Source organism: Phalangium opilio, unplaced genomic scaffold, assembly GCF_054372755.1.
Source record: "Phalangium opilio isolate 3A_F unplaced genomic scaffold, DU_Popi_V2 ptg000070l_1, whole genome shotgun sequence".
Taxonomy (NCBI): domain Eukaryota; kingdom Metazoa; phylum Arthropoda; class Arachnida; order Opiliones; family Phalangiidae; genus Phalangium; species Phalangium opilio.
Window position 1 is genome coordinate 13,461,758 of NW_028324182.1, and position 18,839 is coordinate 13,480,596.

The 18,839-nt window shown below is 40.4% G+C and overlaps 2 protein-coding genes across 4 annotated transcripts in view; one reads left to right on the forward strand and one right to left on the reverse strand.

Moving 5' to 3' along the window:
* Positions 1-18,839, forward strand: part of LOC149661780 (transcription initiation protein SPT3 homolog) — a 35,945-nt gene that overhangs the window by 257 nt on the left and 16,849 nt on the right. The gene's annotated exons all lie outside the window — the stretch shown is intronic.
* Positions 521-16,515, reverse strand: LOC149661781 (uncharacterized). Of its 2 annotated transcripts, none has more exons than XM_089843716.1 (5): positions 15,253-16,515; positions 10,083-10,196; positions 6,414-6,623; positions 2,132-2,419; positions 521-2,009 (listed from the first exon to the last, which is right to left on the reverse strand). In XM_089843716.1, exons 1-5 carry the CDS (start codon positions 15,674-15,676, stop codon positions 1,270-1,272), a joined length of 1,776 nt encoding a protein of 591 aa, XP_089699842.1. In that variant the 5' UTR covers positions 15,677-16,515; the 3' UTR covers positions 521-1,269. The 2 variants fall into 2 exon arrangements, with proteins under 2 accessions (XP_089699842.1, XP_089699841.1); XM_089843715.1 differs by having other exon boundaries at positions 6,414-6,581; positions 15,253-16,275.

Below are 18,839 nucleotides of genomic sequence, written 5' to 3' on the forward strand. Positions count from 1 at the left end.
CGACCCCGAACCCCTGCCCGACTTGCTCCTCCAACCTCCACTGATAGGAGGAAAAGACGAGAAGGGTGGGCAGGCGCCTTGGCTTCATTCTATTTCTACTTTCCCTCCATCTGCCATTCCCTATCCTGCCCTCGACTGCTTCTTAGCGAAAAACAGCCATTACCGTCCGAGTGTACGACCAACGGGGTTGGGTGGGCGAAAGAGAGTATGGTGGGCAAGCTTTTCTTCCTTAGCTTGAACGCGAAATGAATCGGGAAAGCCATTGCCGAGGAAAATATCGTAGATTTCGTTGTTTTCGCCAACAATAACGTTACCCCAGTCATTATTTCTATTTTTTCAACCTTCTTTTTTTGGTTTAGGCCGCGTTTGGTTGGCCCCTGGCTTAGTTTCGACTCATTTGTTACTGTCTTTCACTTCTAAGACCATTTTCGGTTTCTCCTTGATCGAATTTAGTAATTATTCTTAACGTCGTCATACAGAGAGAGAGAGAGAGAAAGAGAGAGGAATGATCATTAAGACATTTTTTGACCAAAATTGCATTTATTTTATTGTTACCATGAACTTATGAACGTAATGCTGGGGAATTTAGGAGGATGTTTACGAGGTTAGATAAGATAAGCTTATTTTATTAATTTATAATTTTAATGTACCTCCGCGAAGGGGTTGAAGAAGAAATTAATTTCAATTTAATTAAAACAAGTGGAATGAAGATTTATGCAAAAATGATATTTCGTTGCAACTTTCATATGTTTAAGTTCGAACTAGGGTGAACTGAATTTTTTTAAATTAGACAACCGTCTTTATTACGACATTATCATTCATAAGTAATTAAGCACCGACTGGGAAAACTAGTATCTGGTAATTTTCCTCAAAATATTATTTTCAATTTGTTAGACAAGGTTTGGTTTATACGGTATAAATTGGAGGTGTGATGGGGCCAAATCATAGTTACTAATATTATATTTTTCTTTTTGAGCAATATACGTTTATTTATTTATATACATTTTTTATCGAATGTTTAAAATCCGATTTAGGCCTATATTTAGCGTACTTTCTTCGGGGGTTTAATGTTTATTCATAAAGTTCTGTTTTCTCTTGAATATATAGTTCGCGACTGCTGGGGCACTTCGGTAATTGACCTCGTAGAAAATAAATAGCCACTCTTTTATCTTTATAATTTAGGCCAATTTCCCGGTATGAGGTGCTGACCCTTTTACAATATATTAGTTTCTTACGTTAGACGTATACGGGTTTACGTTAACACCAGGGTTAATAAGGGCGCCATAACGCGGAGTCACCGTGTCCGTTCGTACCGGCACTTGATCGACCGTTGGTGTTCGATCGGTTAGACGTTGTGGTTGTGGTCACTTCCGCACTGACGCCGCTTCCGTGACTACTATTACTGTTTCCCCCGTTGAAACTCGGCGGTTCGGGCGCGATGACCGTTCTCTTTGGCGATTCCTCGCTGTCGGACGTCATGGCCACGTCACTGTCCGCGTTACTACCCCGCGTAGGTGGTGGTGAAGCGGACGAAGCCCTCAAAGTCGGACTATTACTGTTCGAAGCGTCGTGAAGGTTTTGGCGTAACTCTGCGCCCAACATGTGTATCGAAGGGTGTAGTTGAGACTGGGTCACCGTCGCGTACAGTTGAGGGTACAAGAGACTGGGAGGGACAACGGGTGGACTCAAGTACATTCCCGCAGGTGTTCCGTTGGGACTTCCGTTAACCGTTCCCGTTCCGCAATAACCGTGAGTCGATAGGAGGCCGTAGTAAGGCGCGCCATTGGTTAACAGGGAAACTGTGGTTGAAGGGGGAGGTTGAGGACCGTACGTCGTGTTGGCCAAACCGGACAATCCTTGACGAAGTTCGGAGATGCGATCGGACAACGAGTCCGCGGCTAAACGCGACACGATCGAAGAAGGTGCCGTCGGAGCGTTTTTAAGAGAGAGGGGCGAAGTTGTTGGATCCGAGATTGGCACGGGACCGTTGCTGGCACGATCCGGAATACCTGTAAATAAGTAAATTTTAAAATTTAAGCGTGGATTTTGCACCAAAATACATATTTCACTTGGTCGGCTTAATTGAGTTTTATTCCTTAGTTAATATTAATTAAACAGAATGGTCAAGTACCTCCGGCTATAGGCACGGACGAAGTGGGACAAACGGGTTCGTGCGTTGTTCCTACTGACAAAGGCGCTGTCACTGTTGTTGGAGTTCCTACCGAACCAGCAGCAGTTTCAAGAGCGGCCGCCGCCGGATAGTGGACTGCAGCGGCAGCCGCGGCCGCTGCCGCCGCCACTGATGCTGCGGAGAAGCCCGACGCCGGGGGCAAAGCCGTTCCCGCTCCAGCTAGATAAGCCGGGTAATGGGCTCCGTAGTGAGACCAGTGTTCCGCCGCGCCCAATGCTATAGCTGGATCTGTTTTTCAAATATAAGAAAAGACACGGATCATCAATGATATTTCAATACTCATACAAAAATAGATCAGAAATAGGCCTAATAATAAGCCCCTTTTTTCCCCACTTGTGGATCATTTTGTTTTTGTTTTTTTTAAGGTCAAGGGACCGAATAAAACGAAAGGTAAGGGGGAAAACCCTTTATACTCGTGCTATTACGTACTACATTATAGTAGTACATATTCACCTAATCCAAAGTTTGCGTGAAACCTCAGCGTTTGTTTTGAATATAAAATATTTCCCTCTTTTCATTTCGACCCCAGAAACGTGAGAAGACCAGAACAACATTAATAACGAAGTTATATACCCTTTGACCTTAGTTAAGAGAACCAATTGGTTTTGAGCAAACGTTAACGTAGGCAGTTAATTTTTCTTATCTAGATACGGGAATGCAATTTTTACATTTGTTCCTCCAAGTTTATAGGAAATCGTATCATAACAGCTGCTTAATCTGTTTCTGGTAAAACTGGAAATTGAGAGAAGAGATGAAGTTAAAGGGGGAGTATAAGTTGACACGTGTGTGTGCGAGAGAGAGAGAGAGAGAGAGAGAATGGGAGAAAGAGAAAATTTTAAGCGAAACCAAAATCCATGTTTTCCAGAGCCCAAAATCCCCGGTACTCTTTCCCAACGCGGTAATGTTAGGAACGGATTTTTTGGTCGCTTTTCTTATAACCTCGGAATATAAGAGCCTTTTCCCAGAAAGGAATATATAACAGACGGAGAGCGAGAGAGAGGATATGAAGCTATAATATGGAAAATAGGTACAAGGAAAACCTTTTTACGCGGTTTGTATTAGTATAGCTGTAGCCCCCCTTCTTTTCTACGCTTAAAAAGGTACACTACGTAATACGGTCTTCGAAAGAGGGAGTATGGAGGTAGACTATACGGTGTACACTTCCAAAAAAAAAAAGTTTTATCCTATATATGAACTAGGAAACTTAGCAACTGCAAGTTCTCTCTAAATCGTTTCTGAGGTTTACTTTTAGTTTTTTTAAAGGTTTCGCTGTTGCAAAGCAGCCTTTTAAGGTAAGAGGGTAGGCAAATTTCTCCGCGTCTTTTTAAGCGCTATTAAGAAATAAATTGCTGCAAATGTATCGAGCTAGTCCTTCTTTTCAAAATTATAAAAGTAGGCCTCGAGCCTCCTTCCTATTATCCAAAACTATCGGGTTTAATTATAAGTCATAAAAATTATCGATTTAATTATAAAGAACTTTAGCAATTCTAAGGTAATTAAAATATTTTTGGTTAACCATTATAACTCTTTACAACCACTGCATGTATGTACATTGATGGTTTGATGATATCCATTCGTCTCAACAGACTATACGAGTGTGTGAATGAATGATGTTGAAAAAGAAATTTCTCGGAAAAATAAAAAAAAAACTGTACTTGCACTGTTCCAGAGAGAGAATTTTCCCTTATTACTCAAGAAAACGTCGACGGGTTACGTTTTTTTGGTCCCCCCGAATTTATTGACAAAGCAATTTGCCAGTGTGGATCCGCGGGAGTTTGAAAACCGCGCTAGTGTGGCTGGCTAAACTTATATTCGTCTACCGCACCAGTAACTTTTTGAAGCAAAATCAAGCGACTAAAAAAAAGAAAAAGGAAACCCCAACCGAAAAACCTAGAGACTGGTTCTTTATTAGCCCGTTTGATAAATGATCTCAAATGGTGACTTTTTTTTCGGTTTCCCTGGTTCTCTTTCCTATAGGAACCCGGAGCGAGGAAACCCGGTTTTTCTCAAAAGTTATTAACCATCGGGTAACCCGCACTCTGTGACCAAGCTCTTACTCCCTTTTAGATTTTTCATTTCAGAAAGATTTTCTTTTTTCCTCTCTCTTTCTCCATCTTTGCTACTTTACTCCAAAGATCCGTTTTAAAAACCTTCTTTTTTCCTTTTGGCCCTCTCATTTTTGGTTAGGGTAGGAGGAGGTCCCTTAATAATAAGAATGCTACCGTATACTTTAAAAGCCGAGTGAAAATAATCCCCGTTCTTTTGACAATACTTCAAAACTTGAGCTAATCTTAAAGAAGCTTTAAGAAATCACCACCTTAAGTTCAAGGAGAATTTGAGAAAATGTACAGATTTCTCGTGAGATTTCCAAATTTTCTTAATCTTCTGAGTCTGGAGGGAGATTTCTTTTCTAAAATCTTAGGTAACTGATCAACAAATGGGATCAAGTTTTGGAATTTTCCTCTTTTTTTCTAAGCATTTTCAAAATATACCTTACACAAAAGTCAATACCTCTCCGGTGATGTAGTAATACTTTTAAAAGTAGCTCGTATCGTGAAAGTGTTAGAAATCTAATCAAGCTTTAATTCTCATAGGAATTTCAGGTGAAGCTTAAATAGGTATAAATTCTAGAAAGGATTGGAAAATGTATAGGAGAGGAAAGAAAAAAAAAGAATCCGGGTTTTTCAAGCCAATTCCGAGACATTTGAGACTCTATTACCGTTGAGTTCCAAAGGTATTATACCCCCATCGCCTTCGAAACATTAAAGAACTATACTCTCTTTGCCTTTAGCGCATGAATTTATTCAATATAAGCCTGATTATTTAATTGGTGTAAGAGGTAACCAAAAATGGCGGCAGTTAATAACGTATGCCTTCTTGGAACCCGGATCATTACGCAAGCTGAAGTAATACAATATTCAATATTCGTGAGAGGGTTGTCTACATTCTTGCATATACTACTTTAATTCGGTAATACCTCTTCTCTTTGGGGTAAAGTAAAGGGGTAAGGTAAGGTACTTCTTCGATATGAGGGGATATGTGGCACGCGCTGGCCCCTGTGTTCCTTTAACCAATAAGATAATCGCGTGTACTTCGCAAGCCGAGAAGAATCTCTCTCTTCTTTTTTTTTTCATCTTCACTCGCTCTCTCTCTCTCTCTCTCTCTCTCTCTCTCTCTCTCTCTCTCTCTCTCTCTCTCTCTCTCTCTCTCTCTCTCTCTCTCTCTCTTTCTCTTCTATTCCATCCTCAATCCATTGCTTGGGATGAGGAAAGAGGTGGAACTAATGAGAGTTTTTTTCCCAAGCGGTATTAGCGTCAACTCGGGAACCTACGTAGTAGCTAGAGAAGGTAGGGGAGAGAGAGAGGGAGAGAGGAAGTAGATGGGTAGAAACCCTCCGATAATTTCGCTCGGATCATTCCCGTATTATCAACCGAAGACGTGTATTTCTCCTCTTCCCCCTTTTCCATCTCCTCTCTTCAGCTTCTTCATCCTCATTTAAAAAAGACGACTTTTTTTCATCATCTTTTTCTCCTTTTCTTTTCTAGCTCGAGAAAAGATTTAAAGCTGCGCCTATAATGCGGCTAATACGCAAAAAAGGGATGGGATCGAGCCAAATTAAGGGAAACGGATATCTTTCTCACTATCCAATTTCCAGAGGGCGGGGCAAGGTCGGATTCTTTCTTCTATATATATACCTTTTTGAGACGACTTTGATACCACTCTACACATTTCCTATCTAAGGAATTCAAGATACTCTTAAATTATGGTAATTCTAATGAAGGGATTCGTGGACATTCTTAATCGGTTAGTTAAGGACATGGAGCTTTAAATCTATACATTTTAGAGGTTAATTTAATGGCAAATTAACATCATAATAATTTATAAGTTACAACAGTAATATTACACCGCCTTTAAACGTGTTCTAACCCCAAGTACCGGTGTTATGTAAAGGAAAAAAGAGGACAAAATCTAGGATATTTTCTATAGAGGTATCTCAGAAGCCTTAGTGTGACGTCACCCATTCTATTTGCCCATAGAACCAAAGCGGTACCAAACATGACCACCCACTGCCAAGCTAAGCCCTGACGTTTTACCTAAACATTGACGTCACAACTGAGATAGCTCAATAGGAATTTAGGTGGTAATTCATTCAAAATTCTAAATATCGTGATGTGATTGGAAAAGAAAATTGTAAAATAGTTAAGAAGGAAACGTGACTTACCCGGTGGAGATCCAGGAGGCCTGGTGCCCATTCTCCGACACGGAAGTTCCAGGGCCCACTGTTCGGCCGTTTTCCTTCTTAGGTGTTCCCATTCCCGTAGCGGGTCTAAGAAAGGGGGTCGTTGGTGTCCGAACGCCGACGCGAAGGCCCTCAGTTGCTGTTGCTGCCCTGCGTTCATGGGAAGCGGAAACGGGTGAAACTCGCGGCACACTGCGGCGAAAACGCATAATTTCCGGTTTTTTTAAAAAATGGATATTTCTTTTATAATGTGTATTATTTTCTTTTAACCTTTTCGTATACCCTTTTATAGTGATGACATAGTGAGTGTAATAAGTGTGAATATGTCCCCTCCCGGTGGAAGGGGGGGGGGTTGAATTAAGCCGGCTTATTAAAAAGGGACGCAGTCAAAGTGTAAATGTAAATTCGCGCCCTTGTTGATGAAAAGAAAAGGAACCGACAAAAAGGATTAAACCAAACAATACCCTAATACGGAATGAGAGTTTGTATGTATTTCATATGCAAAGGTCTAAAAGGTCTAGACGATATAGGGGTCGCTTTTGTTATTATTGGAAATTCGATATCCTTAAAGGCAGTCGAGCACCTTGCTACGTACCATCAACTATAGTGATATTTATATCAAAGCCCAAGGCTTAGGATATATTTAGCTATAGCTGCATCCGATTGCCTTAATACCCTGAAAATTATCTATTAATTTTATTTTCTTTTATGAGTCATATATGGGGATCAGAAAGCGGTGGGAAACTAATTAAATGCGAGTTATATCTAACCCTCGATCCTAGTGACCTAATAAAATAACAGACTGCGCATTAATTATTTTAATCGGCAAAATAAAAAGTATTCAAGTGTTACAGTTTAAGTCTTATAAAGTCTTTAGTTCTGAATTAATTTCAACGCCTGGGGCCCAAGCTTTTATCATGCTATCTATTGTTGTTTACAAGCGCGCGCTCTTCGACTCGCTTTCGATATGTCTATAATTAGTGTTCCAGGAGCGTAATATTTTTTGTTTTTTTTCAATAAAAAAGCGTAATTTATTATACCTGCGTGGGGATAATAAAGTCGATGCGTCAAGGTATATCAAGCTTCCGAAGGCGTGTTTTACTTGATATGTAGTAAAAATCATTTATGGCATATGCAGTTGCCGCGAACCTTAAAAGTTAACCTTAAGTTAAAAGGCGTTACCTAAGCGTCCATTACCAGCCAGGAAATATTCCCTCACCTTTTCTCCCTTGTCCTTATAACCCCAGGATATAAAATTCCTGACCCTATAAAGATCCTGGGCGGAGCTACCATAGACCCGAGTAGCTGCATTACTATCATGAACATTTTTAACTATCTCTTGAATATTGCTACTTTATAGAGTTGTATGGCGAATGCGTAAGAATAGCCTGACGCGTCGTCTTTTTAGAAGCAATTTTCAATATTCATGGAGGAATTTGTTACATTCTGACGACTATATAAGATTATATCGATGGACGGACGAACGAACGAACTGCATCTTCCGATTGCGCGTCTTATAAAGTCGGCCAATATAAGCATGACCCTCGTCGAGCAATGGTCAGAAGCCGATAAACAAGGTCATTGATCGACTCACCATCTGGCCTACCGAGGGCGCCACTCTAGGGCTAGTACATCAGAGTCCGGTCATTTTTCCATCAACCAACCTTCTCCCCTGACGTCGTGTTACTCTATGAACTAAAAGCTAAAACCCTAACTGAATTTTACGATTGAGATGAAGAGACTTGTGGACACCCTCTTACATTACAGCCTTGAGTTTGTGTGTACTAGGTTTCAGGAGCCTGGGTTGCGTGTGGGAGGGGGGGGACTTGTTATTACGAGGGATATAAGGTCCGAGTCTCAAGACGAACTGTTAAGTTGGTTGGGTATACTGGCACCGATCTTTATACCTGTGTAGTTGTAGACTAGCTCAAGCATTATATACCTTTATGGGATATATCTGAGGGTTGGAGGAAGGTAAGAGCTAGTATGTCCAAGCTTAAACTGACTGACCAGCGTTGTCCAAGATCGCCATCTTTTATTGGATCTTATATATTTATTAAATTACGGGAAACTTCCTCGAAGATGAAGGAATGTTGGTGCACAATGACGGCCCGTAGAGTTTTGGAAGAAAATTCAATTTTAAAATAGTTTGCGCCTTCATACACCTTAAGAAATACTTCTTTATCTATTTATTTTTTATAAACTGAACCAGCAATGAATGGTGCATGCCTTCAAAATAAAATCTATACTTCATTTAAACTTTAAATTATACATATAAGGTAAACAAAGATATATAATAATATAAAAATATCTACTACTTTTGCTAAAAGGAATCTCGTGTAGGTTCGTACCATCTCGCGACCCAAGGCTCTCATTACGCGTGCCTAAGGCCATATTTTCTTAGAAAACCCATAATATTATGTTTATCATGGACGGCCCAACTGAATATATATACAATACGGTCCGAGGAGAAGTCCCAAAACATGCCCCCTTTATCGGGCCCCTTCAAAGGTGCTTGGGGATGCGCAGAAATGTTTATACATATATTTTCGGCATTTTCTTTCGAATTTGGCCCAAAAAGAAAAAATAAAAAAAAAATAAAATAAAGAAATTGGAACGCGCGCGGTCTAGACCCCGGTGGCCCACACCCCGTCTTTTGGCCTCATTTATCACAATTTTCCGGTCAAAATACGAACCCCTGAAATGGCCCGCGGAATAGCTCTTTCTTTACTTCTCCTTTCTTATATCTAAGGGAGGGTGATTCTAGAAGAGCGCACCGGAGTAACACCCCTTTTTACAGTCTTTAAGCTAAGAAACGTGCCATGGCTATATGGGTTCGATTCCGGCCGCACCTTGAATCGATAACACGATTAAAAAGAAGTCGATCCCCGAATTTGTTAAATTATCAAGTTTTGGAAACAATACGATGGGCTTATTTTTAAGACCAACGCCTCGAGGTTTAATCCGGTGAAGTATGTTCGCGCCTAGACGGTTAATGGTGTGACTGTTAAAGCTCCAGACGTTTTAGTAGCTTCGCATCTATTATGAGTCATTCACTGATGAAACGCGAACAGACGATAGATACTAAGCGATTCAGGGATAGAGTTGGGTTGTTTTAAATGGGATAGGTTAAGTTATATACTCTCTAATGGGTGCGGGGTAAAAATTCTAGCAAGTTTCCGCTAAATATGGGTCTAAAAACCCCCAAATTATCATCCGTTTTTACCTTTAGCGACTATAATTAAAGATATTCAATCAAATTGAATGGTTTTAACTTGTTTTTTCTCTAAAAGAAATATTAAAGGGGGAATTTCTGCGGTATATGCAATTATCCAATATAGTTCTTACTATAACCATGCCGAATAAAATACAATCCCAAATTATAGACTAAAACTAGGGAAACAATATGTTTATATAGTTTATATTGGGCTAAATCACAGTGTTTTAAGGAGAAATGTGTAAGAATTTTCCATTTAATATTGATGATTTTGTTTTTGTGTAGCGTATGGATTCCGAGGAATGTGTATTTGTAAGGTATACGAACGGTATTTTTTGAAATAAAGAATTATTTCTTTAATTTTGGGGTACAAAAAAATAAGATAATTAAAAACAACAATTAGGTGAGAGGAGAGAATGTAAGTAAAAACTTACTGGTTTTACTTCTGGGTTCTCTTGGTCCGTCTACGGTCACTTTAATCGCCTTGTTATACGTGGCCATTTGCGGCGGACAGGTACTGATCGTAATTGTTAAAGTAAAGCTTTTTCCTGAAAATAAATTAAGTAAGAATAATATTTAGGCTTAGCATTTTACGTCAGACTAAGTCGGAAATTACAATGATTTTCTGAGACACGCTATGAAAAATTCCCCAATTATAGCTTCCAATTAATCTACTTCCCGCGTCACGGTAAAATACCAAATTCCTCCCATAACATCAAATCTTTGATAAGGATTAGTACATGTCAGATTTTATAGTAATTACTGAACCCCCGGAGTAAATTTTTTGTCTTTCTTTCTTTCCCGAAGTATTAGGCCTTGGTTTATACGGAAGCTGGTTGTAACTATATGTCAGATTAATAAGAGAAGAAGAGATTTGCGGATGGCACGAGGCATTACGTAACGGTACGTAAGGTCTGCTTAGTCCAGAAGGAATTGGTCAGGCGGAAAAAGTTTCGGACGACGTCGAAGCCGTCAAAACAACTCCGATGTAGGATTAAAAAAAATCTCTGGTACATTCGCTACAATTCCCCCCTCTTAGAAAAGTCGTCTGTCTCTCTCTCTCTCTCTCTTGGCCCGCGTTTCCCCGACGACGTCAAAAGAAACCAAAACCGCATTGACCTCATCCTGTGTGACCGATACTGGTTGCTGGATTCCTTCCATCTCCAGCGCCTGCTGCTACTTATTCTTTCCAATCCGAATTTTCTTCAAATAAAAACCGGTGTGTGTGTGTGTGTAGACAGTGTACTTGTATTGATAATATCTCTACAGTGCATGACGTTGCCACTTTGCTTTATTATGATAAGGAATTTAACGCGATGGCGATGTTCTTTGCATTTCAAATATGCCAGAGGGAAGAAGTCATTTTGAATAAGAGACTCGGTTATTACTACAATATATATATATATATATAAATTTGTTTAAATTTACGATTAAGGGTACTAGTGTATATTTATTAAAACGGAAGTTCGCTATATAGATTCTGCCTCCCTCCCTTTATTGTTATGGATTGCCAAGAACGGAACGTGGGGAGGGGAAAGGTCTTTAGAAACCGACGGATTAAAGTTTCCGAGTGACTCGGACCGTGAACCTATTTCTTTTTTATTTCACTTTATTCCTGGATAGAAAACTCTAGCCAATGAGCGGGGAAGTAATAGGAGTATATAGAGAGAACGGGCGAAAATGGTTCCCTTCGACGTCTACCAAGTTGACCGGAAAATGTAATTCGCGACCACGATTAATCACCTTGTCTTTTTTGATCTCTCCCCTTCTTTCTCTGTCTCTCTCTCTCTCTCTCTCTCTACATCCCTTCCTCTTTTCCCTCTCTTCTTTCTCTCTCTCTCTCTTGGAGAAGGAGAAAGAACGAAGTAAGAAGACACAACCGGAAGATTCCAGTTGTGACGGTGTCCCTGTGATCACTGACAAGGAGTATTAAAATAAGGAGGTGAATTAAGGTTATTATTATCCATTTAGCTTCTTTACTCGTGTTATTTATTACAAATGGTGTTTAGGGAATGCCTAAAATGCTTAAATGATTTTCGTCTGCGTTAAAATTTTATAAGACAGCTCCTCGGTATTTAGAATAACAACGTTGCTACTGATAATTAGGATGAACGTAGGCCTGCCTCTTGTTATTTTACTGAAATTAGTTGAAACCAGAAACTCTATCGCTCGGTTTGTTCCGTCGAAAAATCCTAACCAAAATCGTGGTGGTTTTCCCCCAAAGGAGTGTATGTTAAAGCTAAATCAGGCAACCAAGGAGAGAGAGAGAGCGAGAGAGAGAAGGCCCATGCAGGAAGATTGGGAAAAGCCGAGAGAAAAGGGGCTCCGAGCGCGTAACAGGGTCGGCTTTAATTATTCACTCGATCGAGGTGGAAATAGTGTTTTGTTTTATTAAGATATTAATTAGATTAATGAATGTGGTTGAGCTGTTTAGTACCTTCCCTCCTCTCCTCCTCTCCTCTGTCCCTTCCAAATGGCTGTTCTTGCTCGAGTCGCGCCATCGTTACTGATTACGGAGCACGCGGGCGCCTCCTCGTATACCCACTTAGGCTATATTAAAATCAAGCTTCCCGGACTCTCCTTACTTAAGTCCTTACCCCTTAGTTAAGCCTCGTCAAAAACGGATCAATAACTCTTAATTTATTTAAATATTAAAAAGGATTGAAGGGTCTCTGAAAGAAAACCAACGAAACATTAAGATTTAAAGCTATCGTGTTATAAATACAGTTAACAATGTATTATCAAAGGCGAAATAGAAAATAACAGTATTATGTACGTATTTGTCGCGACTGTTTGCTAGGCGCTTATTTTACCAAAGCAGAAATTAAATTTTAATAACAATGTACACTGATTCCGATTTAAATCGAAGGAGTCGAATGGGGTACGTCAGATTTTGGATTTTCAGGATTTTAATACGGGTATATTTTGGCAAGCGTGCTGTGGCCCATTAAGGTATGTAGACTGTCTTTGTAGGTGATAGGTGCGCGTCTAGAGTGTTGGCGCGGTGGTATACGAAGCCTATCTTGGAGTAAATGAGGTACACGCGCCAGGGCTTCGCTATAATAGTTCCCTTCCCGCGCATTAAGGAGAACCAATCATTCAGCCATCTATATCTCGAAGCTGGAGCTGGCTCGGGTATACTTTGTTCTTCCTTTTCTCCTTCTCTCTCTCCCTCTCTCGTATTCTACCACCACCACGAGGTGCATGCCATCTTCGTCATTATCTTCCAAGCCACTCAATTATCATTCTCGTATAGTCATTTACTAATATAAATCCTTTCTTTATTTTTCTCAAAGACTGTATGTTCAAAAGTAGTTCGTAAAATGGGCTAGGGAAATTGGGGTGGATGAGTATACTGCATGTTTAACCTCAAATAATCGGTGTGATAGGTGTGTATGAATATATTTATAGTCCCTTGTGAAATTCACGCCATAAGGTGCGTGGTTTAGGTTCTTTGGAGTAATTTGTGTTGTACCATAGTCTTTCAGTACCTTGGAGCAACGCAAAGTTTTTCATTTTGAGATTGGGACAGAAATAATACTAAGAACGATTTGATTTTTCGCTTAATCTTAAAGTTTATTTTATGTTGAATATTTTCCGAATAATTTGGTAACTTATTCAAGGTTTTAAATATACAGGGTGTTTGTGAAAAGTCCATCAATAATGAAAGGGCGTATTTATTGGGCCATTTTGAGTCGAAAATGTTCTATGACATTTTGCCGTCCGAGCCACGGTTTTCGAGTTATGATTTGAATATTTTAGGGATGACCCCTTCATTAAATTAGCGCTGTCTTTCAATTTCTTAATTAAATTTAAGGGGTCATCCGTAAATTACTCCAATCATAACTTGAAAACAGTGGCCCGAACGGAAAAATGTCATAGAACATTTTCGACTCAAAATGGCCCAATAAATACGCCCTTTCATTATTGATGGACCTTTCACAAACACCCTGTATATACCCTATTTAATTTAAAAAGGGATACATTTTTGAGGCATTTTCTTAGAGTTATAAAACTTAAAAAAAAAACAGAAACCGAATTTTAAAAGCTTCTTTTGTCATCTTGACCCCGCTATCATATTTGACCGTCAATAAATATTCTTAAAAGCTTGTTTTCCATACATTTCGCTCCCTACCCCGTATAACTGGGGAAATAAAAAGGGAATATAGTCATGTACGAATGTTTTTCAGCAAGCGGAGCGTTCATCATAAATGCAAGAAGGCAATATTGCCATCGCGTTTTGCCCCCGTAATATAAAGGAAGTGGAAAAAGACATATTTCTTCTCCGCAAGAATAAAGATAGAAATCTTTCAGAGAGAGATGACCGCTTTTGACCAAAAAGTCGTAAATTACGAGTTTTGCGGCTGACAACCAACCGCTCGCGCGACGGACTTTAATAGCGATGTCCTCCTCTTTCTATCTTCCTCTATTTTAGCCCGGCTTTTGGGTTTTCATACTCCAAAACCAAGCAAAAAGAGTCAAAAAGCCATATAGAATGAATTTACGCCACTCTCATATGAATAGTGAGCTGCATTTTTAATTACAAACGTGGTTATATTAAGGCACCTTCAGACTACACGTAACTTTCAATTCAACTGACATTTTTTTTGCTTTAATTATATCAGATTGTATCAGACAAATATTAAGGTTGTTGCAATTAACGTATAATTCTTTAAACTATCGTTTCAAATATTCTTGAGAAAAATGAATACATTCTGGGACAGTTATACGGTGGCATGGACCTCTGCGTTTTCAGTGCCTGACTCCTTTTGCCTTCTCTCCGTTCCAACTGTCATAAACGTTGCTTTATGGAAGCTAGGGCTATTTATAGTTTAGTATATGACTTGGATTCTGTATGTGGCCACCGCCAGCTCGACTTTCTCGTATCATCTGCCAGGGGAAAACGCCTTTTAAACGGCGAGAACATGCTGAAGTTTCTCTTTTAGACCTTCCAACAGGCGCGGTTTCGAATAATTACCGGACTAAAACCAAAAAAGGCGGCTTCTTTTTAGATATTTGAAAAGAAAGCTAAGGAAAACTGACCATTTTAGCGGGACCGCGACAAATATTCGAATGCGTATTATTGTGGAAGTTCCCGGGGCGAAATGGCCACTTAGCGCCTTTTAAAACATGTTTCACCCTACGTATTTTAATGGGTTTTTGTTCGCTGGAATGAATGCAGTTTCTTTCTGCTTTTACATGAAATATGGTTTTATGATGGGTCGGTCTGACGCTTTTGAAGTGGATTTCTTGAAAGGTTTTTCGTGTTATATCTGACCATGACTTTGCATTTTAAGGAATATTGATATTTATAACCCAACCCTTGCCATGTACTATTTCAAAAGCTGTATTTTTATGTTCGAAACCTTTTATTATCGAACCATATAGGTAGGTGGTTAGAGTTATTTCAATTTCTGGGTTTCCTGAGGTTATTCAAATATGAATTCAAGGGGTGAGACAGTTAGGTTCAATGACGTAGGCCCCTGACCATATTAAAATTGCGTCATAAATATTGGCACGTGTTAAGAACTTACGTTATTTATGTCTTGAAATTAATTCATTGTGAAAATAGAAGGAAAATTAAAACCATGTGTGGTCTATTACCTCTTCCGCTGCGTCCAACGAATCTGAGGTCGTTAAACTTGGCTACTTGGTTCTTCATGACTGCAGTGGCGTTTCTTAGTTCGGCGCAATAGTTCTCGTCATTACCCGCTCGGATGGAAACAATGGTGCCGTCGCTGACGTCCCCGAGGGACACCACTTTGAAAGCCATGGGCAAAGTCTTGTTGGACCTCCAATGAGAGGGTAAAACCGAACAAACTAAATTGGGGCTCCCCGTCCTCATCAACTCGCCAGGATGTTCGCTTAACACTTCGGTCAGCGTCCTTTCTCCCGGAATGACCAGTTCCGGAGTCGAACCCGCCGCTGGAGTCGAACTAGCCGAATTCGAGTTACCGTTACTACTGGACGATGTCATCGTGTTTCCGGGGTCGGCGAAGGACCCCGAACTGTCCGAAGGTAAATGCATCGAGGTCTCGATGACTTCTGGCGAAAGAGTACGCGCTACGACGGCATTACGACGGTCACTTTTGAGTCCGTGAAGGTTTTGGGGAATAATTTTGGTTTTTGATTCTAACCGAAGCCGTTTTAATTGTTTCACAAACCCGTTTGCTTGAAGTTTCTCCGTGACGCGTTCAAACAAAATAAACAATCTCTCGTTTAATTTTGAAAAGCGGACAACGGCACATTTGATAATGAATTTGTTTGGACACCGTTTCTCTCGAGTATCGAAGAGGTTTCTGACAATTGACTGGTTGTCCTGGTTGCTTGAGACTGACTGACTTGAGAGGAGAAACAGAGAGGCTCGTGAGGGGGAGGAAAAACTCGGATTCGGAGAGAGAAAGAGGGGGACAGAGACCCGTTGGCTTTTGTGGTGGAGTGCCGCAAAAACCACGTCCGACCCCGCGCCAACCGAGCCAGCAGTATGGGACGCGCTTAGATGAGTTCTCCGAGTCGCGGCTGACCACGCTTCGTCTGCTCCGCGAGTGAAGCCCCGCTCAACGCCACCCCGCGTGTATTCCTCCGCCGAGCCAATTGCGTGCCTGCTCCAGACCAGAGAGAGAGTGAAAACGAGAGAGAGGGAGGAGGGAAAACGGCGTGCGCTGCTTCGCTCTAACTCCTCCGAGAGGAAAAAGAGTCAGTAGGAAAGAGAGAGAGACTTTTTCGTTCCGTGTCGTGCGGAGAAACCTTCATTCGACGATTCGCGCTCCTGGTGAATGGAGAGCGGGCACTCTAGGCTCGCAATCCTTATCCCCAATCAAGCTCCCTTTGTTTTTCTCCGAGTTTCTGTCTTTGACAACCCTTCAAAAACAATTGCCTCCAGTTTCCTCGTAATCTCAAGTTTTAAACCTTTATTTTCTCTTCCACGAGTTAATGTTTCTGTTTGTAAAAAAATAAAGCGTCCTAATAGCTTCCGTTCCACCATTTAAACTTTCACGTAATAGCGTGGATCAATAATCTACCCTGTAGTTTCCCTCTCCTCCTTTTTTCTCGTCGGTATTACCCCCAAACCCGTAAGCCCTAATGGTTATGACGTTGCTGGTTTACGAAATTGCATTTTTTCGGTCTCCAATCTGTCGATCCTACCCGAGGTAAATTTGTACGTTGGTCGACGAGTTGCGTGGCCACGAGCTCGAAAACGCGTTAAAGTGAGGTTGCGAACGACAGAGGGGAGGTAGACTGAATGGTAAACTGAATGATATGGGCAAAATAGACTGGTTCCATTCCATTTAAGGGTAGGGACGCCGGTTGTACCAGTTTCCTAACGCAGCCTGGCACGCTTTACTAGCTCAACAGTTTCCTCCATGGCCAGGGGTTTTTTGGTTAGGAGGGGGTACTCTAGGGGCACGGAGGGGAAGAGAAACCCGCGTTGAAAATGGACACAATGAAGCGAACCTAAACCCTTATACCCAGTGGGTTCCCTTCGCGGGGTTTTGAAATGTTTTTTATGTTTCCACCGAGTCTTTGTGCTAGCTAGCTTTCCCCGATCCTAAACCATCCTCAGCCTTCCTTGGTCTATAGTTTGGTACCGAAATCCTTGCTCTTGATCCACATCCACCCGCCAAGCATTTCTCCTCCCGCGCTCGGCGATTTCTCTTCCTTTCCTTTGTACATCGCGGCGGAGCAGAAATAGCTTTTGACTTCATCCCTATCTTTTTCATTCCACCCTCTAAAAGAAAACTGTTGTTGAGAGACACCATAAACGTCTAAAAAGTTTTAGGCTATATTATTCGTTTTCTCCCAAATGACAGGCGACGTCTTTATCTTTTCATCTTCTTCTGGACCTTTTTTATACACTTGAAAATACATTAGGCTTAGCAAGAACGTGAACATGTTCTCGAAACAATATCATCTTAAAGAACATTATAATTTCGTCAGTCGTATTTTTTCTAGTCAACCATAGCTTTATCAATATTTACAAAGTTTAAACCCCCAAAGGTTAGAAGCTTTAGGCCGCAACTAATTAATGAAGTTAATGATTTTTGCGGTTTAGAAAATCACTTTAAATTATTAGTATGCCTAAAATACAATCTGAAAAGTATTCCCGCAAGTGGGATTCGAACTCTACACCAAAAAATAGTCTCAAATACGCGTTTGTACTTAGGTATACCTCTCAAAATCTTTACAAGAAAAAAAAACTACTTTGAAAAAAAAAAAAAAAAAAAGATATAACCATCCTAGCCTTTTTTACTAGTAAGGGAATAATTTAAAACCATTTCTCCATTTTCCCCTTGAGGGTTTTTCTTGTAAAAGCTCTCTTTCCCCGCGTTTTATTCCACCATTCTTTTAAAGCGAACCGCGGTTTTGAAATTTCAAGAGGGTGATGGTTAAGAATTCCGGCTATAGGCCTAGAGAAAGAAATAAGAAGCGAATGCTCTTTGCAACAAAAAAAAAAAAAGGAAATCTCGATATCAATTCGCTCTCCCTTCTTTTTTTGCAATCCAACCCATCCTCAGAATGCAATATTCCCAAATTTAAGCACTTCTTTAAGTTGAATATCAAATCTGAAGAGATAATAGTAGTTCCGCCTTGCACGTGTTGAAAATTCGGAATGAAATGGATTATGCAGTACCCTTTCTTCGCTTTTACAATTTTTGCGCTAGTATATGCGGTCAAAAATACCATTTCTATTAGAGTTTTATAGTATACCCGCTACTTTAGACGATATCCGAGGTTTTTTTTATATCTCTAACGCTCTCTCATCTCTCTCTCTATCCCGGGTCTTTTGGGGATTATAAGAATGTGGTTTGAAATTCAAGATTTCAACTTGGGAAATGCGATTTGGTGATCCCCCTCCCCCCACCCAGCGCTATTTTTATGGAAAAGGCTTTTTACTCCTCCGCTTTTATATATTCTCTACGGAAATATAATATGAATGAAGAGGGAAAGAAAATCTTAAGGAGAGAGAGTTGCGTTTTTAGGTACCAGCCCATTTCGTTCCAGTTCCACCGAGGGTTTCAACGGAGAATGTAATATGTATAGCTGGCGTTTTAAATCTGGTTCGAATCCCCACATGCACGTCCTCGAAAGGAAAACTTTTCCAAAGTGCCGCATTTATGTTTTATAAAATTTGAAGAACCTTTATGGGGACGTTTAAGTTGTTCCCTGAATTAAATACTCTCCGAAGCTGA

Excerpts from the sequence above, each read along its gene's own strand:
- LOC149661781 (XM_089843716.1), bottom strand. The coding sequence starts at position 15,676 with ATGCATTTACCTTCGGACAGTTCGGGGTCCTTCGCCGACCCCGGAAAC. Across the intron at positions 6,624-10,082 it reads AGAACCCAGAAGTAAAACCA|TGTGCCGCGAGTTTCACCCG; the intron begins GTAAGTTTTTAC and ends TTTTCGCCGCAG. Across the intron at positions 2,420-6,413 it reads GCCTCCTGGATCTCCACCGG|ATCCAGCTATAGCATTGGGC; the intron begins GTAAGTCACGTT and ends TTTGAAAAACAG.